The 26474-nt window shown below is 30.7% G+C and overlaps 1 protein-coding gene across 1 annotated transcript; it reads right to left on the reverse strand.

The window, feature by feature from the left end:
• Nucleotides 1–1215: 1215 nt before the first annotated feature.
• On the reverse strand, nt 1216–25072 carry SMOX5 (Homeobox protein SMOX-5). Its single transcript, XM_051213010.1, has 3 exons — nt 23451–25072; nt 5582–5772; nt 1216–2172 (listed from the first exon to the last, which is right to left on the reverse strand). The coding sequence occupies exons 1-3, from the start codon at nt 24868–24870 to the stop codon at nt 1558–1560; spliced, it is 2226 nt and encodes a 741-aa protein (XP_051068944.1). The 5' UTR covers nt 24871–25072; the 3' UTR covers nt 1216–1557.
• Between the last annotated feature and the right edge of the window lie 1402 nt (nt 25073–26474).

A 26474-nucleotide genomic window follows, 5' to 3' on the forward strand; every position in this document is an offset into this window, starting at 1 on the left:
GTGTTAAAGTTAGAAGTACCAAAGTTAAAGCAAGTATTTAAAACTATTAGGTTTAGGAGTTTGAATTAAGAAGATTTAAGGTTAGAGTCTAGGGTTGAGGAGTTGTAGGATTAGGAGTTAAGTTTTAAATGATGTGAGGCTAGAAATTAGTATTTATCATGGTTACAGAGTTTTGGACTAAGGCTTAAGTTATCGTTATTTAGCATTAATAAGTTCAATAATAGTGTTAAAACTCATAATCCTCTGTACTTTTATCATTTTTCTATATTTTTGAGCTCTTATACTAAAGCCGGATCCAGACTGTTTTGATGGGTTAATACTAAAGTCATCCTTAAAATTGTTTAAAGTCGTCGGTATAGCATATTTTCACTCTGATTAATCTCATACCAAGACAAAACGGTTGTTCAATACCTCCTAGTTCCCAATGGTTTCTCATCTACATGTAAACTACAATATTCTGAAATGTTCATTAAACATCCTAATATAAATCTTTCGTTTTATTTTCAAGCTTGTCATAAGTATTTATCCTAGATATTAAAAGTAAATCAACTCAATAATTTCAAACTTCGTTATGAGAAACCTGAAAATTAAGGATGTAGAAGATTTGTAGCTCAGGTGGATGATTTTGATGGAGTTTTGTTCTCTGAGATGGATAGTTTGGTCATGGAGCTTTCATCGTTTTTCTGAACGACATCATCATCACAAAATTCAGATAGAAGTGAAGTGTTCGAATTTCTCCATATGCGTTTCACAGCTTGTTCTGTGAAGTAAACAATGGCAAATTTAAGGTCAATAAGAACCAATCAACGTCGAGGTGTACAGAACAAGCTGTGAAACGCATATGGAGAAACTCGAACACTTCACTTCTATCTGAAGTTTGTGCTGATGATGTCGTTCAGAATAACAATGAAAGCTCCACGACCAAACCATCCAGCCCAGAGAACAAAACTCCATCGAAAATTAAGGATAAAAAAATAAGGTCATAGTCTGTTATTTTGTCAATAACTCTCTAGTTGTTTTTATTTCATGACCAGCATTCTCTTCAATATACACTATAAACTATTCATTTATTAATCAATAATTCATGTTAACAGTCTAACACAGTGATTGTCATTGAAAATATGTTGATTCTGTATAACCAGTGAAGTTCAATCTGTATCGGGTAGAGACAAGTATTTACCTCAGATAATCGATGAATGATCGCACAATCATTCACGGATCAACAGAAGTTAGACAATTAATATTATTGGATATCTAGAGACCCAAGGTCCTGGTTTCGAGTCCCGTATGTTCTATCATTGTGACTGTTTATCATATCCACCATTACACTTAAATCAATTCATTTAATGATCAGTAGAAAAATGCATAAAAGTTTATAAACAAATTGTTGCTTTATGATTTCATGAATTATATTTGAGTTTGTTCACATTTTTACAAATAATTGTTGTTTATCTAAATTCGTTGAATAATCATTGTTTCCACAGCAACAACAAAAAAGAGAATTTAATATAAAAAAACGGAGTTAAAAGAAAAGAAAAAAAGAAAAAGAAGGTTTATTTAACTAATCTCTTGTTCTAATTCTAAGGCAGGGCACCAAATTTTCTGACATTTCTTAAAAGATCTACCCTTATTTATTCCATCATTACTGTTCTTCCTATCATTATTATTATTAGGATTATTGCAGTAGTTGTTTATATGATGATTTAATAAGTGACATTGTTGTTCACTTAAATCCTTATTTCTTTTTAAACATTTCTCATTTAATAGTTTATCACTTATGAATGATTCATTAGTGAATTCATTGAATGGATTAATAAACAAATTCATATTCAATGTTTCATGTGTATTCAATGTTGGTGATGTAAAATGTTTCAATGAAGATATTGAAGGGGATTGTGTTAAATATTGAATTTTATGTGAATTCTCTTCTTTTTCTTTTTGTTCTTGTTCTTCTTGTTCTTCATCATCATCATCATCATCATCGTCGTCGTTGTCGTGGTTATCTCCTTGTTCATCTTCATTATTGATATCTATTTCATCATGATTATGATCAGATAATGAAAGACAAGTAAATTTTTGTTGTTTTTGTTTTTTTAATGCCATTACATCACGTTCAAGTTCTTCAGCTTCTCTTTTTAATTTAGCTCGACGATTTTGAAACCATGTAATAACCTATTTGAAATAGAGAATAATAATAATAATAAACAATATAGTAATTGGGATTTCATAGTTTTTAATAATATTAGGAAAAGTTAAACAGATTACCTGTTAATACAAGGAGATATGTTAAACGTCCGTTGGTTCACTATAAAATCTGTAAATTATTCATTTACCCAAGATATTTGTCTAAATGATTTGAGAATAATAACTTATCTTTTTAGTCTTTTATTTAACATAACCACCTCATCATCTATTAGAACGAATATATTATCTGATTGAATTGTATTTTAAAACATAATAGTCTTATAATAGTAAATTATATTATGTATGATGAATTTAATTGGTTAGTTGACAATTAACGCACCATATTACTTATATTGATTTCAATAGTTGAGATCATGAGTTAGTTGAAGCTAGATCACTATGAAAAATCTGAAAGCACTGGAAGAACCTGAGGAGTCCCACATTGGGACGAAACGGCCGTCCAGTGCTTCCAGGTTTTCCATGGTTGTCTAGCTTCAATTGACTCATGATCTCAACTGTTGAAAAAAATAATAATATAAAGTGCACGAAAACAATGTGATTACCACTCTGGATAATAAATCAGTATTACCAGGTTAGGTAAAGTGTAAGGACAAATTGTTTTTGAACACATAAAGGGGGTTTCAATTTCCGTATAGTCAAGCCTTCAATAAACCTTAGTATACGTCCTTGAAGGCTTTTGTATAACACTACAAATGCTGACTTGATGTCAACCTTATGACCAGTCTCGATCAAATGTTTCTCAATTAAGGATGATGTCTGTCTATCCTGTGATCTTATTAGACAATTGAAATTCATTTGTTTCTGATGATAATATATTTTTGGATAAAAGACTATGCTAACCTTATTATTTATTGAGCTTGTGTTTACTATAATGATATGACTAATTAATATTAACTGGATAATTGTTAAAATATTGGAGAAGGATTAAGCAGTTTTTGGTGAGACTATAATTTATAGACGACCTTTAAGCGACGCCAAAGTGACTTTGAGAGTGTCTACCTACTTACTAAGACTAAATGAGGGTTATAAAACAGTTTTAAGAATAAGGATTATGATTCACAGTTGATGGTTAGGGTTAGGAATTAGATTTACCGTTTTTCATCATGAACTGTCATCAGCTAAAATATCAAGAAGCTATTTGACCAAATGGGTGAGTGATTTTCGCATCAGAATCAGAGACCTATTATTCTAAATGTGATTGGTTCGTCCACAAATTATAGTCTCACCATTCAGATCTTCAACAAGGACAAAACATGACAGTTGTAGACCAGTAAGTTTAAGTTTAGTGTTTCATATTGTCAAATTTAGTTAGTTTGTGCTTCAATAAGATTTGTACACTTACATAATCTCACAACTAAAATGACACTACTTATTGCGTTTTTAAGGCCACTTATCATCATGTGATTTATTCGTCAATCGAAATACAACTTATTCAATCTTAATACTGTGCTAAATCAATGACGTTCGACCGGTATGAGCAGCCTAGCGTCCTTACTGATCCTTTACCCTCCTAGCCCTACCAGTTGAGTCCACACCAGCTTCCACCATACAAATCATTTATTTCAAGCATACCTAGTTTGTATACCAGCCAAACGGACCATATCACGTCATAAAATAGGAAATAACATTTGTACGAGATCTAGCCAGTAAGTGGCTGTGAACGTGGGAGACTTTAATTAATAAACTTGGCATAACTTAAGGACAATAAGTCGTATTCTAATAATCTATAGGGTAAAATGAAGCTTATAATAAGTGGAATATAGATATATATAGTCTAGTTACTGAATAGTTATACAACGAGAATATATATATGTAATATTAGTTCATTATTAGTTCTCAGAAGTTATTCGTAATTTAATCTTCACTAGAATACAACACTACTCATTTATACTGAATCAAATTGATCTCATTCTTTCCTTACATCCATACATACTACATACATACGTACGTACATACATACAATCATTTAAACACTGACTGTCTAGTTAATCCTTTAATATTTTAATCATTAATTCATAAAACTAACAACGATCCATATATGACCATCAAAGGATATGAATATGTAGATGTCTATTGAATTAAGTAATAAATAATAATGGGTATTTTCCTTTCAGTCTCTTTCTCTCCCTCCCTCTCTCTTTAATTTTTCATGGAAAATTTATGATCATCTCTTGCTTTTACTTTTAGCTAAATTATGTCTTAGTGATAAACATTGAAAATAACCTACAAATGAATATCATTCATCATATTAACATTGTTTCATTCAGTTAATCATTATTATTATTATTATTATTATTATTATTATCATCTATGTGATGAATTACAAGATGATGTATATAATAGTTATAACCATTGTGTGATAATGACCAGAAATAATAATATTTTATGACAATAATAATAATAATAAGGATTCGATCACCCAAGTTGGCATTCGAAACAATATGATGATAAAAATTTGATAAATAATTAGTAACTTAATCAACTACTTATAACATTGTTATTAGTATTATAGATCATTTAGTTTCCGCTTTCATTGCAATATTTATTTATTTATTTATTTATCAACTAGTTTACAATTATTTTACTTGAAAGAAAAAATTGGAGGAAACCAGTTAATCTTATCATTTTGATGTTGATCTACATGTACTGTCTTGTATTTTATTATTATTATTATTTTATCTGGATTCTTCCCTTCTACCTCCTACCTTTCTACAGCACTATACATATATACACACTTATACGATGAGAAAATTTGCTTAACTCTTGTAACTAGTTTGAAGTAATCATAATAAACTAACTAAATAACTAAATAACTAATCGACTAACTAACTAAGTAGCTTATTTAGATAACTAAGTTTGTCACACTGGCACAATGAATGGCGCCACATATATATCTTTATGTAACTAATAATGTTGATATTCGGAAATTTAGAAGATTCGTAGATTTGATGTATTTACATCATCACTATACAATATATATATATATATATATATATATATATATATATATATATATATATATATATATATATATATATACACTTTCTGATATAGAAGTATAGAATGTGTTGCTTCGAATGTTGCAATTGTATACCATACATCTCAGTCCTACAGGAGGTCGGTCGCGGCTCGGATAGCTCAGTGATAACGTCTCTGACTGTGAAGCTGGGTGGCACGAGATCGAATCCGCCAGGGATCACCAGTTCCCTCAAGATTACAGGTACACCTTGCTGACGAGTGCCAAGTAGCACGAAACCCGGGTCCAAGGTTTTCTGTCGACTACCTCCAACCACCATCTAATTGTATACCATATTTCTATGTTAATCAAACAGTGAATATCATATTCATACAATATAGTTCACACAAAAAAAATTACCTGTGTATTAGTTAATCCTAAATGTTTAGCAATTCGATCACGATCAGTTGGTGTTAAATAACGTTGACGATTGAAATTATTTTCTAATTCATTTAATTGACAATTAGAAAATGTTGTACGTGTTTTACGACGTTTACGTGTTTGTGAAACTTTATTATAAAATTGAATTGTAGATGATTCATTTAATTCATCTAAATGATGAATAAAAAGATATATAGAAGATAGATATATAGAGAAAGAGTTGTTTTATAGTGAATATCAGACTTTAATTAACAATGATTATTTAACAGTTGAATTGATGAATTGATCTAAGCTAGACTACCATGGAAAACCTCGGAGTACTGAATAGCTGTTTCATCTTGGTATGGGTCTCATGAAATTTTAAACATACTTCAATTTCTAAAAATCCCCATTCTGATAATAATCATGTACTCATTAGTAACTGGCTTCAAGATGATTTCCGAGAGTTCTTGTGAGAAACCGTAACCAATGGAGTTTAATAATATGCGTTGGGTGGAGGTAGTTATCCGCCTCGGAAAATGAATGAAGTGTTGTGCAAAATGACGGATCAATTAAAGTTAAACATTGACACCTTTGGATGCCGGTTTAGTAGTCTAGGGGTTATGCGTTCGCCTGTGAAACTGAAGGTTTAGGGTTTGAGTTTCATGTGTGGGATTATGGATGTGCACTATTAAGGAGTCTCATACTAGGATGAAACGGCCTCTCAGTGCTTCCAGGTTTTCCATACTGGTCTATCTTATATTAACACATGAATTCAATCATTGAAATTACTACAATCCCCACAAATCCCCATTCTGATAATAATTTTTTTTTAATGTTTAGTAATGTTTGTTAATTCGGACTTAATAATGTTTCCATAAAGTTGAATAAATTAAGACCAATGTAAACTGTATGTAGTTTTTAGTAAAATTAACATCAAATAAGATATACTACAGTGTTGAGTCGGTTAGTCTAGTCGTCATATCTTACGATCTCAATAACTTGAAGGTAGAATATTTAACTTTTACTTAATAATTCGTTTATCTATCCATTTTAATTAATGAACAGTTTAATAGTTTCACAGGTAACTTTGGACATCCTAGTGAGTTGTTTACTTTACAGCTATTAAATAACTACCTAATTGTTGACATATGCTTCTGAATAATGTCAGGAAGTACTTATCTTTATCCCATAAGTCTTGTACAATGTATATTTAAATCAATTTCCTTTCTTTTTGCCGTGATAAATCTTCACCTTTAAGTGAACTACAAATTGTTTTACCATGTTATTTCAGTTTAAACAATGTTTCATTGTCAATCTATTTAGATTAATTATAAAATAGGATGGGAATTTTTTGATAAAACAAACTCAATCTATGGTAAAGTATTGATAATTCTATTTTGTACTTCAATCATTGATCACTTGCACTATCGCAAATAATCTATTGTTTTAGCTATATCTTGATGAGTAGGAAAATTTTTAATACAGTGGTTTCGTAACTTAATTTAAGCAACTTCTTCAGACCATATATATGTTGCTAACAATCGACTCAATGTTCAATTTATTTAAAACTATCAAGTTTATACCTTCTGGATGTTTCTACAGTACTTTAGTTTAAGAAAAAAAATTCTTAGTGAATTGTACACTGTTGTAATTATGGAAGCAAGTCATTATTTGATGTACCCAACGATCATGTTTCATAATTTTAAACAAATTTAATCTGTAACTCCTTAACAAATTATAACTAACTTATTGATAATTTACTAAGTGTTGTCAAACAAGTAAGGCGTATTAGTACAAAACTGATTATGCTCAGACAGATTTATCTTTTGTATGTACGAGTATTAGAATAGCTTAGTTACATGATCTTATTCAACTGATAGTTATCCAGAAACACTTCACTGATTGAAATCATGAGTCAATTGAAGCTAGACCACCATGGAAAACCTGGAAGTACTGGACGGCTGTTTCGTCCTAGTATGGGACCCCTCAGCAGTGCGCATCTAGAATCCCGTCTGGCGAGATTAGAACCCAGGACATATCGATTTCGCACGTGTACACTTAACCTCTAAACCACTGAGCTGACATCCAATAATATTGATGTCTAAATTGATTTAATTCACGAAATTGAATGACACATCCACCATTGTCTTCAGTGAGTTACTATCTCAGAACAGAGGAGTCCCACAATAGGACGAAACGGCAATCCAGTGTTTCGAGGTTTTCCATGGTGGTGTAGCTTCAATTGATTCATGATATTAACCATTGAAATATAAATTACTGTTTAAATTTTTAAGATGATGAAAGTGATACAGTATCCAGACGACTTAGAGTTAAAAATCTAAGCAACTATAAAACATATACAGTGGTTAGTAAACGTAATAATAATAAGTTAACTCATTCATCAGATACTTTTTTATGAACCATACTCTAAGTATGAGGGCTAATGATACGATCATTCAAACATATGTAGGTGGAGTGGAGTTCATAGTTGGGACTTAGAGATTGAAAGTCAAACCTATAAACCGCTAAGTCACAACTTCATGAAAATTTTTTTACTCTGACAAATTAAGAATGAAATCTAATGTTTATTGATTTGGAGAAACTATTCATTCATTTTGATCAGTTAATTATTAGTCAGGATATAGTGAAATTCCTCAACGTATTCGGTAATGACTACTTCACTACTGATATGATTCTAGTTTATCAGTCATTACACTACATTAAAAGTTTAGGAACCTAACATATCGTAGATCAACTATCAATGCATGAATATAGTTTAATTTAGTGGTATGTAGAAATTAGTTTAATATGTTAAAAGTATTTATCATAGATTAATATCATTTGACGTACCATCGAAAACCATATATAACTAGATAGCTATTCCGTCCTACTACAAGAGTGAGCTATCTTCATACCATTGAGTTGGTCTATGTTCTTAACTTCTATCAATTCATTGTATAAATTTTGATATGAATAATTACTCAGAAAAGAAAATAATTTCGATAATGTAATAAGATGAAGATTATCAGAACTATGTGATGATATAATAGCGCAATACATTTCAAACAATCTGATCACACATAATATACTTGTTAAGAACATTTATGTATAAAAATAGAACGTCAACTAGACTAGAAATGTAGGGTGTTATACCGAAGTGTAAAACAGCGTATACTAAGGTTTATTAAAGTCTTAGCCATACAAAAATGCAATCCCCCTCCGTGTTTTCAAAAACAGTTTGTTCTCCCATTAAACCTACCCTGGTAATATTAGCTTATTATCCAGAGTGATAAGGTTTCAAATTGTTTCCACATTATTCCCTTTATTATCCTTGTCTCCTCTTACCCTCCGTTTATAGTCAAGTTGACCTTTTGATTTTATAGATAAATGTTCTTAACAAGTATATTGTGTGTGATCAGATTGTTCGAAATGTATTGCGCTATTATATCATCATATAGTTCTGATGATCTTCGTCTTCTTATTACACTAACAAAATGTATCAAAGGGACTAATCGCTTTAATATAATTAATATCTAATCATGTCATAGAATTCAATTCGGTAGGATTATAATTATAATGGACAAACTAATGAAATGAAGGATAATAAGTTTTGAATTTTAGCTTTAGATTCATTCATCCACTTAGCATTATAGCTGATGTTAATTCATGATGAAAACTTTTCCTTTAATACATAATCTTTAATTCCAGCTCTAAATCAACCCTACTCTTAATTCTTTATATTAACTTGTAACTTTCTTTTGACAATCACTAGTAAATAGGCGAATTGTCTCAAAGTCATTCTGATGGAAATTAAATTTCCTTTATATAAATCGAATATGTTTACTGTGTAAAATAGTTAATTATCAAGAAGTGGTTTTGTGAATATTACAGTAATTTGATAATTGACTTCATGAGTCAATTGAAGCTAGACCATCAAAGAAAACCTGGAAGCATTTGAACAGCTGTTTCGTCCCAATGTAGGACTCCTCAACAATGCAACAATCCAACTATTCATTATCCTTTTCATATTAAAGGTTTTGCAAAACGAACAAACTAGATCAGTTTCAAATAGTGTAAGATACTTCTTAACTGAAAACTTATCTCTTTACATTAAAGTTTCATTTCTGTACACAACCACAATGTGAAATGATTATATTTAAAGTAGTGAACTAAAAGTAATTATTATCATAGTTTATTCAATGTATTCAATAATGTGTAAATATTTCATTCTTATCACCAATCATACATTAAATATGTTTGTTTATATAAATACATTTTAGAAAAAGCCAATTGTTGTTATGAAAGGAAAATGGAAATCATCCATAGTAAACAGTTGTTTACTTATTTCGTTTTGTAATGATAAGATGAGGTAAAGTCGTAAATTTCCATACCATATATATATATATATATATATATATTCAACTTCAGCAAGCTACTTTCATACCTACATCAATGAAGTCAATATGTATATGTATATACTAGAAATGATAGTTATGTAAATTTAAAGACATATTATTATCATCATCAATGAAACGTATACTACTTGTAAATATCGAAATTATATCCATTTTAGTAAACGTATATGACTAATTAAACCACCACACATTTTATAAAACGTAAGCTATTCCATTTAGTTTAAAGTTAATAGATATTTTTCCTGAAAATAGAAGATTGTGGAGATTATAGTAATTTAATAGTTGAATTCATAGGTCTATTAAAGCTAGACTATCATAGAAAACCTGGTGCCAATGGACGACCGTTTCATCCTAGTATGAGACTCCTCAGCAGTGTGCATCCACATTAATACTACTGGATGCCAGCTCATTGACCTAGGGATTAAGTGTTCTCGCGTGAAACCGAAAGTCTTCGGTTCGAGTCCTGTGTGCGGTATCATGGATGTGCATTGCTCAGTAGTCCGATACTAGGACGAAACAGTCATCCAATGCTTTCAAATTTTCAATAGTGGTCTAGCTTTAATAAACTCATGAATTCAATTATTAGGTATTTATCCATTAGAAATACGTTGTTCAACAAATTGTGTTATGTTCTTCCTTTTCATTATGTCATATATATATATATATATATATATATATATGCTCAGTGATTGCTTATTCGATATAAGAGTGTTTTATCAATTCATTTCACTGATTACTGAATATTGACTTGAATATTGAATTTTCTACCAATATTATTGTTACTACAAGTGCATTAGCTTCATATTTTTTATTCATTTTTGAATATGCTACTATTCTGTTTATCAGTAGCACATCTACTTAAAGTAACATGCATATATATATTGAATAGATAACTGTTTTGTTTAAATGAACACTGACATTTTCAAATGGAGGATTCAAATGTCAGGTTAGTTGGTTAGAAAGTAAAACATTTCCTTTTAAAAAGTATACTTTCTAACATTTTGCAATAAGATGTTGTGTTAATTAGAAATGTTTATATTAAGTTGAAAAATATTGATATTGATGACAGTTAATGAACTTTTGTTCATTCATAAAGAGGTAAGGGTAATTTTACTAGTGAAGTTTAATCTTTTCAGATGTGAAAAAGTCACCCACAAAAGATAATGGTAGGTGGTGGAGCAATATCATGGAATGATCGAAATTAGACGTGTATGTCATTTGATTCCGGTTCAGAGATCCAAAGGTTAGTGTTTGTGTGCAAGACGTAGTGTCCTGGGATCGATTCCTTTTTCATGGGTTCCTGGGCATGCTCCACTGAAGAGCCTTATACTTTGACGGAATGGACGTCCACTGACCCCAGGTACTCAATGGTTGTCTAGGTTTGATCGGCTTGTAATTTCAGTTACAGTTAAGAAACACTACCGATGATGATTACGTTTACGCCTGTGATAGCAGAAAGATACTATGAGTTATTTCATTAGCATCGGCTATGTGTAGTAAGCTATATTTTTGCAAATTAAATGTTTTACTATTGGAGTTGTCAGACTAATTTAATTTCAATATTTTGCTCAATATCTATTAAGCAAATAATTTGTCAACTTTCAAACTACTGAATTCCATTTAAGTGACTGGTGTTATTCATGGACGACAATTTGGACTATATGATAGTTTAATTCTATACAAAATAGTATTTCCAACTTAAAAATCTGTGAACAACGGTTGATAAATAAAGAATATGAATTTTGTTTTAAAAGTTCCCAATGACATCTACGATCATTTGGTGAGATTATCAAGAATGGAGGAACATAATATGGACTATTCTTCGTTACACTCATCTAGCAGATATGAGATGATATCAACATTGACTAGATATCAATAATTTCGTACTTAAAATTTGTCTGAATGAAGGCCAGAATGCAGATTAATTAGAATCATTACTTTTAATAGTTATATTGTATATTTACTTTGAAAGTGTGAATCATGTAGAATCATAATCAGTATAGAATAAAAGAGTTTCATCTAAGCCCTCGTATTATGTTGTCGGGATTTCTACAAAAAATTTTGGATATCATCATCATTAACAGTACGACCACAATCTATCTGTAGATTATTGTTCAGTCAAACATTTCATAATACTTCGAAGATGTGCTACTTAGTCTTGCTTTCTATTACAATGAATTTCCAATGTCATGTATATTTCACTTAATAAAAACAATAGAAAATGACTTTAATACATAATCTATTGAATAGATACACAGTTTGTTATCCAAAGATCATAGTTTTATAAAATGTTGATCACATCAATTTTATCCATTTAAGAAAACTTTTTATCTATGGTTAAATGTTTAATTCATCTTAGTATTTATTGTTTCAGATGGAGAAGCTCTGGAACAGGCGGAAACCTTCATGTACTTGCGAAGCCTCATCAAAGAACAAGCAAGATCAGATGTAGACAAAAAGTCAAGGATTCGTAAAGAAAGGAAAGCATTTTTATAATTGAAGAACATATGCAACTCAAAACAACTGTCGACTAACATCAAAGTTACAATCTTCAATACGAATGTCAAGACAATTCTACTATAGGGTGATGAAACTTGGAAAACTACTACAACCATCATCAAAAAGACACAAGTATTATTAAAAAAATGTCTACGCAAGATACTCAATGTCCGTCGACAGAATATCATCAGCAACAACCTACTATGGGAGGAAACAAGCCAACTTCGAGATGAAGAGTAAATTAGGAAAAGACACGGGAGATGCATAAGACATACATTGTGGAAATCACCAAACTGCATCACGAGGCAAGCCCAAACTTGGAATCCTGAAGTTAAATGCAAAAGTGGAAGTCCAAGGACACACTATGTCGAGAAGTGGAAGCAGAAATGAAAAGGATGAATAGTAATTGGAAACAACTGGAAAGGATTGTCCAAAATCGAGTTGAATTTTGAATGTTAGTGGGTGGCCTACTCTTTTCCACGAGGGGTAATGGGCATAAGTAAGTAAACATTTGTTGTTTCAAATATCTCTAAAAATCTATGTAGGTAAAAATTTATCAGGATGCAGATTTGCGGAGATTGTTGTAATTCTAATAATTAAATTCATGAGTCGATCTAAGCTAGACTAACATTGAAAACCCAGAAACGCAAAATCAAATGTCCCAGATTAGAGTCCCGTGTGCAGAATCGGGGTTGCGTACCATATTAGTGAAACGAAACGGCCTTCCAGTGCTTCCAGGTTTTCAATAGTGTTCTAATTTAAATCGACTCATGAATTTAACCATTAAAACTGTTCAGTTGTTTCTTCATTGCTGATCTCTAATCATTATTTTGTATTTCCGGAACAAAACAAAATCATAGAAGGTGAAATCATATTTTTTTAATAGAGGAAATCATTTAACGTTTTGATCGAATTACCTTATATTTTCGTAAAATAACATTTTTCTGTATTTATATGATAAACTTAACCTATCGACATTACTATAGTTTATATTCTAACTTGGCGTTAGAATCAGAGACCTATTATTCTAAATGTGATTGGTTCGTCCACAAATTATAGTCTCACCATTCAGATCTTCAACAAGGACAAAACATGACAGTTGTAGACCAGTAAGTTTAAGTTTAGTGTTTCATATTGTCAAATTTAGTTAGTTTGTGCTTCAATAAGATTTGTACACTTACATAATCTCACAACTAAAATGACACTACTTATTGCGTTTTTAAGGCCACTTATCATCATGTGATTTATTCGTCAATCGAAATACAACTTATTCAATCTTAATACTGTGCTAAATCAATGACGTTCGACCGGTATGAGCAGCCTAGCGTCCTTACTGATCCTTTACCCTCCTAGCCCTACCAGTTGAGTCCACACCAGCTTCCACCATACAAATCATTTATTTCAAGCATACCTAGTTTGTATACCAGCCAAACGGACCATATCACGTCATAAAATAGGAAATAACATTTGTACGAGATCTAGCCAGTAAGTGGCTGTGAACGTGGGAGACTTTAATTAATAAACTTGGCATAACTTAAGGACAATAAGTCGTATTCTAATAATCTATAGGGTAAAATGAAGCTTATAATAAGTGGAATATAGATATATATAGTCTAGTTACTGAATAGTTATACAACGAGAATATATATATGTAATATTAGTTCATTATTAGTTCTCAGAAGTTATTCGTAATTTAATCTTCACTAGGATATAACATTGCTACTACGACATTACTATAGCTGATATTCTAACCCTTAATTATTTCACAATTAATATCATATATACAATACTTTACTAAAATAGTCCACATTTTTATTAGAATATCTACTCTACATTTATAGATATAATGTGGTGTGTACTACTTACATCGACATAAGTAGTATATGACACAAGTCAGGTATAGAATATGTAACAGTGGAAGATTAAGAAAATCAAGAAAGGAAGAACATAAACAAAAAGCAATTGATATAGAAATTCAGCAATAAAGATGTCTGAGACAATGAATGAACTTTTTTTTGCAAATGAAGTATTACACTATGGTTTTTTCCTATTTTATCAAGTAACTTTGTAATCTTTGTATTCAATATACTCAGTTATTCTCACTTGTATTGCCCTACACTATTAGAAGAGTAATTATTCTAATCAATAATAACATTTATATAACCTAATTGACTTAATTTGTATTCAAAGAAAAGGGGAGAAGAAACAACAACAAGAAAAAAAACAAGTGAAAACTGAACAACTGTTATTACAGTGTAGGTTTATTTTCTTTCTTTCTTTCTTCTTCCTCTTCTTCTTCTTCTTCTTCTTTTATTATGATAAATTTCTTAAATCTATCAACATTATACATAATACGGTGATAGCAAATTAAACTATTACCATAGTTTCTATTTAATGTTTATTAATTTTTTTTGTACAAAATTCTGAACGGATCTCTAATTCTTTAACAGTTTAAATAGAAAAAAGAGAAAAAAGAAAAAGAAAAAGAAAAAAGAAAATAAATGAAAAATCATTTTTAAACACACACACACACAAAAGAAATAATTATCATTTTATTAGTTAAAATGATACTTTATACATATTTCGTGCATATACATTAACTATATACCTTAACTAATAATAAGTATTAAATCTGAATTCAAATATATTTCAATACTTGAATCTATGTGTATATAGATAATTTTACAGTAAGAAAAAGAAAAAGGAGAAAAAGAATAGAGAGAGGGAGAGAGAGAGAGAGAAGAAAATCTATTATTACCAAACAACTGTTTTCAAATTAGAAATGAATAGATACCATTATGATCGTTTGTTCAAGTTTATAACACTTGTGAATGTTTTAAGTTAGTCAATCAGTAAGTAAGTAAGTAACTAAGCAAGTCAGTAAGTAAGTAACTAATAATTAATAATCTCCCTAGAATAAAGCCAAATTTTTTAGGCTATTCTTAAATTATTGTAAAATGTCACATAGTGTGATACAATTATATTCCTATTATTTTTCTTTAGTTTATAAATGGTTTTAACTTGAAAAAAATGGAATAAAATAGTAGATGAATGAAATATAACCAATTGAAGTTTAAAATGAGAATGTAGAGAAAAAAACTTAAAACGATTAAGTCGAAAAAGAAGAAGGTGGTGGTGGTGGTGGTTATGGTGATTGTGGTTGGTGGTGGTATGGTAACTGAAAATACCTTCACCATGTTTAACAATAATTAATTCATAAAATTTTAACAGAAATATTTTTGTTTCTAGTTGAATACTTTTATTCGTAAAATAGCTTTTCTCCTTTTTCTTCTTTTTTTAAAAAAAAAGAAAAGAAACAAAATGAACCGGTTTGTTTGTAGTTTATACTAATAGAATATGAAATAATTTCAAGTTTTACACTTTATATAATATTAATGTTTGTATTAATGGTAAAAGGTTAGCGTTTTTTTTTCCCAAATCCCAGTGGAGGAAGAAATCAGGAAGAAGAGCTGGAAGTGTACAGGACACACATTGAGGAAAGCACATAACTGTGTCACAAGACAAGCCCTCACATGGAATCCTCAAGGCCAAAGAAACAGAGGAAGACCAAAGAACACATTACGCCGGGAAATGGGGACAGACATGAGAAAATGAACAAGAATTGGATGGAACTAGAAAAGAAGGCCCAGGACAGAATGGGTTGGAGAATGTTGGTCAGCGGCCTATGCTCCATTAGGAGTAACAGGCGTAAGTAAGCAAGTAAGTAATTGATGATAAAGCTTAGACACTTATTTACCGATACATAATATCACACACAGTCTTTGTGATTTTGTAAACTGATCAATGTTAGACAAGTAAACTATAAAATGTTTAAATAATTCGTGAAGACCAAGATTTGTAAAATAATATGAGTGAATATCAACTCTGGGATGCAGGTAAATCGAGCTGGCGAGTTCGAAATAGGACGAAACACGTGTCCTGGATTCCCCTGCTAGCCACCATCCATCCATCTTTGCTTATTATGTTTGTGATTTAAAGCAAAATCGATGTAGAATGCATATAGATGTCAATAAGTAACTGATCAATTATAGTCTTAAACGTCAATGGGAAGACTTAAATAACCAATACAAAAAATGAATTCTAACATGAATTTATTATATTTTCAGGCTTCGTATCAGCTACAAACGACCTAGATTTACACTAGTAATATTATTATGAAAATCGTTTATTATATACCATAATTAATCAAAGGTTAGCTCGAAACAACTTAAGAAACAAGAAAAGAAAACCACATATCTAACATAATAATAGTTAAGATTGATTAGTATTTATATACGGAAGATAAAATCAATAAATAAGAGAAGGGGGGATCAAGTTGTGAATGATAATCAAGAGACAATCAATAAAAACAAACTATTAACAAATGCCAATATAGGGGTTGTGGAGATTGTTAATTTTTTGATTGAGATCATGAACCGATTTATGTTAGACCACCATTGGAAACCTGGAAGCACTGGACGGCCGTTTCGCCCTATTGTGAGACTCATCAGCGGTGTCTATCCAAGATTCCGCTCGCAGGATTCGAACCCAGGGCCTTCGGTCTCGCTCGCGAACGCTTAACTTATTGGACCACTGAGCTGGCATCCAATCGTGTTAATATCTAACCTCAACTAATCCACGAAGTTGCCTGACCACCTTCAATTGTACTGAGGTAGACACCTGTTTCTACCCGACACGGATTAGCTCCACTGGTCACGGCTTCTCACTAGAACTACGAGAATTTTCCCACGAAGCTAATCACTAGTGAGCACAAATGAGTGATAATCAAGGCACCTATTTAACATAAAAAATTAAACTAACATCTTGAATGAATGAGAATAGGATTTCTTTTTACTTTAAGTTAGAAACCATATTAAAGAGATAATGTAACTGAAAAGCATCACCATGACAATGACAAGTTTACCACACTTTCATTCTGTATATAAAAGTCAAGTCAAAAAGACTTGATGGCACTAGTATTTGTAAAACAGAGTAAAAATGGTATTTATTGCTTGTCAATTAATTTGAATACCTTTGTTATGTCCAAGTTGTGTACATTATTCATTGAATGTCTCGTGATCTTACTTGTGAATGCTATACTTTCGTTAAAACAGCTTTCAGGGAATATGTGTAAATGTTCTTATTTCAATGCTTCCTGTGTACTTGCTTCTACAAGTACATGTAAATTAATTTATACATTTGGAGGTGACTTCAGAAAGGTATTGATATACTTTTGATTAGTTTAAAGAATACCAGGTATTATATACCAAAAACTATTTTTTTGGCTCTGCTTTAATCTTTAGATCACTTCTACCTGAAATCTCTTCACATGTGAATGCAAGATGGACAAATAATGGTTTATCGCCAACAGTTGTTCATTTAGGACTTTCCAAAAATATTATTTTCCATGGATATCCACATTTTATAAGATGTATGATATTTCTTCATGAATTTTATCTACAAAACAAAATCCTCAAACCCTGTTCATTGGGGTATTCGTTGGAATCATGAACTGATCTAAATTAGACAACCATTAGAAACTTGGATGGGCTGGACGTCACTTTCGCCTTAGTATGGGGCTCCTCAGCAATGCATATCCATGATCCCGCACCCAGGAGCTGAACCCAACAACTTCGGTTTCACATGCGGGCACAGCGCAGTGGTCTATGGGTTAGAGGCGTAAGACCGAAGGTCCTCGATTCGAGTTCAGAGTGCTGAGCCGTAGGTACTCACTATTGAGGAGTCTTATACAATAAAGAAGCAGTCGTCCAGTGCTATTAGGTTTTCCATAGTTGTCTAACTCCCATTAGTTCACGTTTTAGATGAAATTTACTAATCCCCACAACTCCATTTTTAAAATAGGGTTTTGAATATGCAACGTCAGTAACTTACAATACAACAACTATTATGATTTAAATATTGTCCCACTCACGTTTGCCTACTAAATAAGGTCTTCTCAGTTGTTTTATTGTTCAGGTGTTCAGATCCAAACAGTGTAGTTGGTGATTATATTCATACTTTATAGTCAACTTGATGTTCATATGTGTTTTATTGAACTAGTAAGTTAACCGTGCTATATGATTCCTATTATTACAAATAATAAGATCTACAATTCCATAACCCCATGGTAACATGATCTGTAGATGGGGGGAGTATTTCACCACCATTTTTTGAATTATAAAATAGACATTCTGACGTTTAAATTTATGAACGAGATCAATCTTTAAACCAAATAGATTGTTAAAATTCATTTAAGTAAATAATACTATGAAAAATGTTAGTCTGTGAAATTATTTCAGACTACTTATAAGTAGGTATAGCTAAAGTTAATCATAAGTAAAGCTCTGGTCACATAAGGCCGTACGATTGGTATAGAATATAATCAATATTCATTATCCAGTGGGTTTTTTTACACGTTTAATCAATAATAGTAATAACATTCATCAAATGGCAATCAATATTACCTTTAAATTGATTAGACAATTTTGATGTATAAGTGATTTTTTGTTGAAAGTCAGATACCAATCTACATGGAAGAGAACTTGAAGTCTTTTTTACCCGGTCACTTGCCAAATCTTTTTAATTATTTCTGAAGCATTTAATATAATGGATATTTTATTAAAAGATCATTTCAAAAGTGATTTCAAAAATATCAATATTTTTCTTTAAAATTATGAGACTCAATAGTGTTCTATGTTCCAGTGAATGATAGAATTATGTATAATTACTACTGAGTAGCAAAAATGGATAATGGTTAATAATGAAATCCAGGACGTGCGTTTCATCCTATTTGGGACTCGTCAACTGGATATACCTGCATCCTGGAGTTGATATTTACTCTGAGACGAGAACCTAGCACCATTTACTTCAACATCTCGTTATCCACTTAGCTATTGAGCTCTGATAGCTACTAATTTGTGCAATGAGGTGACTACTAAGTAGTCCTATATTTAGAAAAATGTTATCAATTCATTTCTGATTAATTTCAGTTATTATTTTGTCAATATTACTATTTGATAATAAAATATGGTTGTATAATGATAATTAAAACAATTTGTAACTCATTCTATACAGTAATGAAATATAAATTATTGAATATGTTTAGTAACCAAGACTAATGAGACAAAGCGCTAAAACAGTCAAAGTGTTTCCCTTCAAAATATCTTATGAGGTTGTGTTATATTTCAATTCAAGTAAATTACATTCATGAAATGGAAAAAAAGCAAACAAATCATCTTAACTCTTGATTAGCGTAATATTCATTCATGTGTATGATTGTATTGCATACATACATATGGGTAGATAGATAGATAGATAGATAGATAGATGAATCGAAGCTTCACTCTGCATGAAATTGAATATGTTAGAATAGATTTACAATAGGTAATTTATTCGAATGAATTGACAACCAATAATCTTAACTACCGACAATCTAGGAATTATAAAGAATAACTGTATTGTTCACTAACAAAATAGACAGGTGAATAACTATAAAGAGGAATTTCCTGTTAGTTGAAGATATTCAATACATTATACACATTATCTAGATTTAATGACATACTGAAAATTTACTTTAATGATTAGGAGTGTATGAAATACATGTTATTCTAAAATAGAATACTGTTCTGTTTATGCATTGATTAGAGATTTGATTAGTGAACTGGAAACTGCCTATAAGCCCTTTTAACATATACTATACAGGATTATATATCACCTATTTAAGTAATGACAGTACATAAATAAAACATTAAACCACACAAAATAACTTTTAGGATTTAAGTGGTAGGCTGATCTAAGTTAAACAACCGTTAGAAAGCAGGAAGCACAAGAAAGATGGATTTTAGTATTAGGTCCTTTCGTAGTGGATGCTAGCAACCACACTGAAGGTCGAACCAAAGATTTTTCAGGTTTTGAATAACTTGTAATTTATTATACAATGGTTTTCATTTCTAATTTGAATAAATTCTATTTTTCACTACTGTTTATACGTAACCGCCGTAATCCCGATGTGGTTAAACTCTGATAATTATGTCATCTCACTGCGACAACTAAATGTCCTGGATTTGACTACAGTCCCATCACGCATCCACACAGTTATCTAGGTCTCTTTAGCTTTAGAAGATACCTCAAATGAATACAGTCGGTGGAGACCTCCACAAAACCCTTTCAAATGAAGTAATAATTGACATTTGCCTATACTGAACATAGATTCCTTACAGTAAGCAAACAGTGAGCTAATTAAACACAATACTAAACATTAGTTAATTCAATATTTCTGTTAGAAAACTTAAATTATGAATTAGATGGAGTAATATATCATTTGAATCAAATTATAGAATAAATAAATTTAGCATAATTTAAATTATAATAGTCATCTTGATGAGTTCGAATGAATGTAAATTAGAATCTTAGAGTAAAACAAATTTCAAAAGTTCATATATAAGGTGTCAGCAAATAATATAGTAGTTAGTAAGAGATTATAAAAATCACTCCTGTTCAGTGATCAAATTAGTTATTTAATCAATGGTATAGAACAGAAAATTCGTCTGGAGCCTTTCAATGGTTAATTGAGATCCCAAGACTGGACGAGTGACGGTTTCCAAGTGGTATATCCTGGAGTTTTAGTAAGAAGAAGTGACCAGTGGAGTTCAACCGGGTCTTTTGTGAGATAGTAACTCACTGAAGACAATGGTGGACAGTGGCGCAATTTCGTGGATTGGTTGAAGTTAGACATTAACACCGTTCGACACCGGCTCGTTGGTCTAGAGGTTAGGCATTCGCACGTGACCCCGAGGACCCTGGGTTCGAATTTCACGAGGAGGGATCGTGGATGCTCAGTACTGAGGAGTTCCGTACTAGGACGAAATAGCCTTCCAGTGCTTGCAGGTTTTCCATGGTGGTCTAGCTTCAACTGACTCGTGATTTCAACTAGTAACACATAATAAGGGATTATTTGTTTAGACACTTAAATTGAGATTAAAATAAGACCTGGTAAATTTCTCATGAACTGATAAGTTAGTCATCTTATGGTTTTTGCTATATATATATATAATTTTTATTTATTTTAACAAGTAAACGTTGGTTTGAGGAGGCACCAAATATATATACATCACACAAAACATTTGATATGTATGAGATCTGGAATATTGTTCGGGTGCCCCAACTGACAGAGGTGGTTATCTTAAAAGGCCACTCCTGTAGCCTTTGACCTAGAGGTCTAATTCACACGGCAGTGGAACAGAGTTAAGAGATACAGTCCCATTGTAACCGGTGACGAACAGTATGTTCATACGCCATTTATCCCCTCAGGATCCTGGAGCCTATGTGCTCCCTTAGGTTAATTAGTTACTTACTTATTGACACCTGTTACTCCTCGTGGAGAAGCATAGATCGCTCATCAAACTCCCTCAGGTGGATTCTCTATATCCATCAACTCTGTTAGGGCGCCCAATATTCACTTTTCGTCCCCTCAATTTCATAAACAATACCCTCACCAGGAAAAGGCAGTGAGTAGGACTTCCTCGACAGTGACAGTATATACGTTAACATTTCAGAAGGCAGGGTTGGATGTCCCCACCCTCAGCTGTACCAGGTCATTTGGGGGTTGTATCTAACTATGTGTATACGATTAGAAATGTTTATCACTGTCTTTCTAACAATCATTACTCATGATTAAATAAAAGATAAATGAGAATTTACAAAGATTTCTAATTAACATGTTACATCAAATTGGTATGAATGTAGCTATCTTCATTAGAACTTGATATTTTCTATACAGATGATATTTACATCACTATTGATGATTGATCATAGACTAAAAACTCACATCATATCTACTTATTATTCATCAGACATTGAAATTTTAATGACAAATTAATCTTTAGATAAATGTAACGACTAAATATTCATATACAGTACGTCGTAATCAATTGTATATTTAATTTAATTAGCCGAATGTTGCCAAAAAGAAGTAATTTTAGTCACCAACCTAAGTAATCATTAAAAATCAAAGTTCACTTAATTAGTAGTATCATACTAGATAATAGAACTTCACCTATCATTCATACATACAACTCTTATACATATAATTTGCGATAAGTAAATACTACTGTAATGGTAAGAAATGCATCATTATACAAGTGATTGAATACTGATAGTTTGTCGATATCAATATTAAAGTTGGATTTGATATTTTCAAATGAAGTAAGTATTAAATGAAAATTTAATAATAAAATAAATGATATACTTATCAGATTCCAATAAGTAGAAATGTGAAATTCTGACATTTTATGACTTAATATAAGCCAATTATCAAAATGGGGATTTGTGGAGATTGTAGTAATTTTAATAAATGAATTCATGAGTCGATCTAAGCTAGACCAATATTGAAAACCTAAAAGCACTGAATGATCGTTTGGTTTCAGTATGAGACTATTAAGCAATGCTCATCCATGATTTCTCACATTGGACTCGAACCCAGGATCCTCGGTCTCACGAGCGAACACTTAACCTCTAGATCACTGAGCTGGCACCCAACGATGTCAATGTCTATTTGATGAAAAAGTCTATGCTAGGATGAAATGGTCGTCCAGTGCTTCCATGTTTTCAATAGTGGTCTAGTTTAGATCAACTCATGTATTTAACTATTAAAGATAGGCCAATTCTTCAGATGATTGAATCTTACAAAAATAGATAATCATGTTAATATTATGTTTATCTAATCCTTTAGCACTGATCAAATTGTATTAATCAATATATAGTGTTATCTCTAGTCTATCTGACTTAACATTTCATGGAATATATTTCCATGTTAGTCGGTTGGATACAATACATCATCTAGAATTCGTACTATTTTATATTCTTCAATAAGATATATCTATAATTTGAATATAATATTATAATTCAATGATTATTTATAATGAAAAAAAAAGATAATTAATTTAAATAATAACCTGAGAAATCACCATCATGTTTTAATTGTTGCATTGTAGACGTGGTCATATGAATTAAAGCATCTAAGGCAGAATTTGAAGGTATCGATAAATTATGAATATTACTTGTATCACTCATATCACTATTAACAATATGATTATGATTATTATTGTTAATCGCACTATCATTACTACTATCATTACTATTATGAGTAGTATTAGTAGTCATTGTATTATTATTTACAATATTGTTACTTTTCAATGAATCATTTTCATTCATTTTTAAATGTTCCACATTTTGACAATAATTTTTGATGAAATAATTCGTTTTATATAAATGATATAATTTTTGTTGTGTATTAAAACAATTTAATGAATTAAACCATAATTGATAAGTTTTTATTTTATCAATTTTTGTAAAAGATTTAAAATGACCATGATTTAAATTTAATAGTTTTGAATCTCCCTCTTGACAACTATTTTGTTCTTGTTTTTCTTCTCTTTTTTGTGGTTTATTTTTAGAATCCATTTCATCGGTGCTGCTATTATTATGATGATGATGATCGGTATTGAGAATTGAATTCTCCGTTTGTTTTAAATGATCCATTGTATGGCGGCAATATTGTTCATATGATTTTGTCAAGAATAATTTGAATTTATTTTGATAATTTAATTGTTGTTCATTATAATCTGTTGTAGAATGATTGTCTATTTCCTTAAGATCATTATTATTATTTAGTGATCTTTCTAGAAATAATCGCCAAATTTCCTGAGATAATTGTTTCAATGAATGAATATCATTTGAATTGGTAGTAGATTTAAGTTCAATACTTTCATTTAATTGTTTATATTGTTGTGATAATTCAAATGGTAGATATTGAAATGTTTCTTGAGTTGTTTGTATTTTCTCTTTATAAAAATTAGAAAATTCATTTTGTGACATTTGTGTTAATGATAACAAAGATTCTAATTGTTTTATATTTAATGTTGAATTAGTCAATAATGATTCAAATAATATTTGCCATATATGAATATTGTCAGTATTAGCATGAAGATCATTATTATTATTATTATTATTATTGTCATGATAATCGGTAAATAATTTCATTGATATATCATTATCATACTGAAACTGTTTAACATTTTCGTTGTCATACTGTTGTCGATTTTGTCTTTGTACTGAAATCATTTCATCAGTAGACTGATTATCATTTGTTAAATGTATAATTTCATTAATACAATTATTTGAAGCTAAAATATCTGTAATTAAAAATGATGATGATGAATATGATGATGATGATGATGAATTCAATTTGTCTGTTGTTGTTGTTGTTGTTGATGATGATGATGATGATAATGATGATGATGATGTTGTAGATAGATTACTGTCGATTTCTGATAGATTACATGAAATATTTGTTAAATAATTAGCTGTTTGCATTTATTAACTTTTAATTATAATAATTACATGAATAAATAAACAAAATGTTTGTTATTTTATTTCTTATTAAATATTATTCATTAAACTGTTCTCATGGTAAATATATATGTTTATACACTCACTCACTCAAACGCACGCACACACACACACTTTAGATTAATAATTTAATTACTGTATACACACATTCTATCTGGTATTTATCGATAAACATATTTATTATAATTTACAGGAAAAATAAACGGAACTATAGTAGATTAACCAATCAAATTTCAGTCAATCAACGGTCTGTTTGCTGATTGGTTAATCATGGTATTTGTTTATTCATTACATAAATAGGGAAATAATTTAGCTTTGAGAGTGATCATATCAAACACTTATATCGTATGTATATTTATGGAACAAAATGCAACTCAAATTTTTAATTACAGCGGTATATTAGATTTAGATTTTTTTAATTGTCATTTATCACCAGATAATTGAGAGCAAAATCAAAATTGAATTCGTCAATGAAGTTTGAGTGAAATTAAACTTAGTTTAGTAAATATCAGTATTCGTATATTGAATCAGTTTAGAACTATGAGTACTCATGCTTAAATCACTGATTCTATACATTTATATTTAAGTTTGTGTATAAGAAGTATTGGAAGGAAAACTTTTAAACGGATTTCTGTACATGTTCCTCATAAATGTTGGCTTGCAATAGGTTAAGCTCTTTATAGTAACTAACTACGAGACCTGAAGGTTATGGGTTCAATCATATCAGTGAGGACGTGGCTTCATGATGTTTTGGAGTTCCATACCTGAATGAAACAGCGTACCAGTGCTTCCTGGTTTTCAATGGTTGTCCCACCAAGGTCAGTCCGTAATACAAACTATGAAATAAATATTCGTTGACATTCAGAATAGGAGAATGAACGATTATTTGTAAATCACGTGAAATCAAACTGTAGACTGTGTTCAGTGGTTAATTTATTGTTGGTGATTATAAAATTTCCTTTGAAGTATTATGTTGTTTGATAAGATAAAAACCAGTTGTCTCAGTCATATTCAAGTCAAATTTCATACGACGAACTGCTCGAAAATAACTTATTCCACTTCCTCTGTTATCGAGTGTTTATTGAGTGAGCAGGTTTAAAGTTCCCAACTTTCCCACTTTTTTCGTTTGCTTAACTATCAAGAATGCATTTATAAATTCACGTTGCAATTGACCGATCCATCGGTGCAAGCATCAAACTCGGACGTAGAAACACTTAGCTGACAAGTGTCATATAGGAATAAACGTATATACTGGGTTCCACTGCTATCCATTTATTAAATATACTGTAAAGAATGAAGATTAGAAATTTGAAAGTAAACTTCTTTAATTATGTATTCGTTTTAACCAACATTCAGAATAATAGTTGAAATATTAAATTGTACTCCCTTTGACACTCATCAGTAAGGGGTACCTTTAATCTTGAGAGAACTGGTGCTCCCTGTAATACGCTAACTCAGTTCATGTTTTCTTGCCGATTATTTCCAGACACTCGGCATCTTCAGATAGTCCACCAGATGTTTAACTATTTAAACTAGTTACCATATCGTTGCTTGATACATAGGATCCA

Source organism: Schistosoma haematobium, chromosome 3 (assembly GCF_000699445.3).
Source record: "Schistosoma haematobium chromosome 3, whole genome shotgun sequence".
Taxonomy (NCBI): domain Eukaryota; kingdom Metazoa; phylum Platyhelminthes; class Trematoda; order Strigeidida; family Schistosomatidae; genus Schistosoma; species Schistosoma haematobium.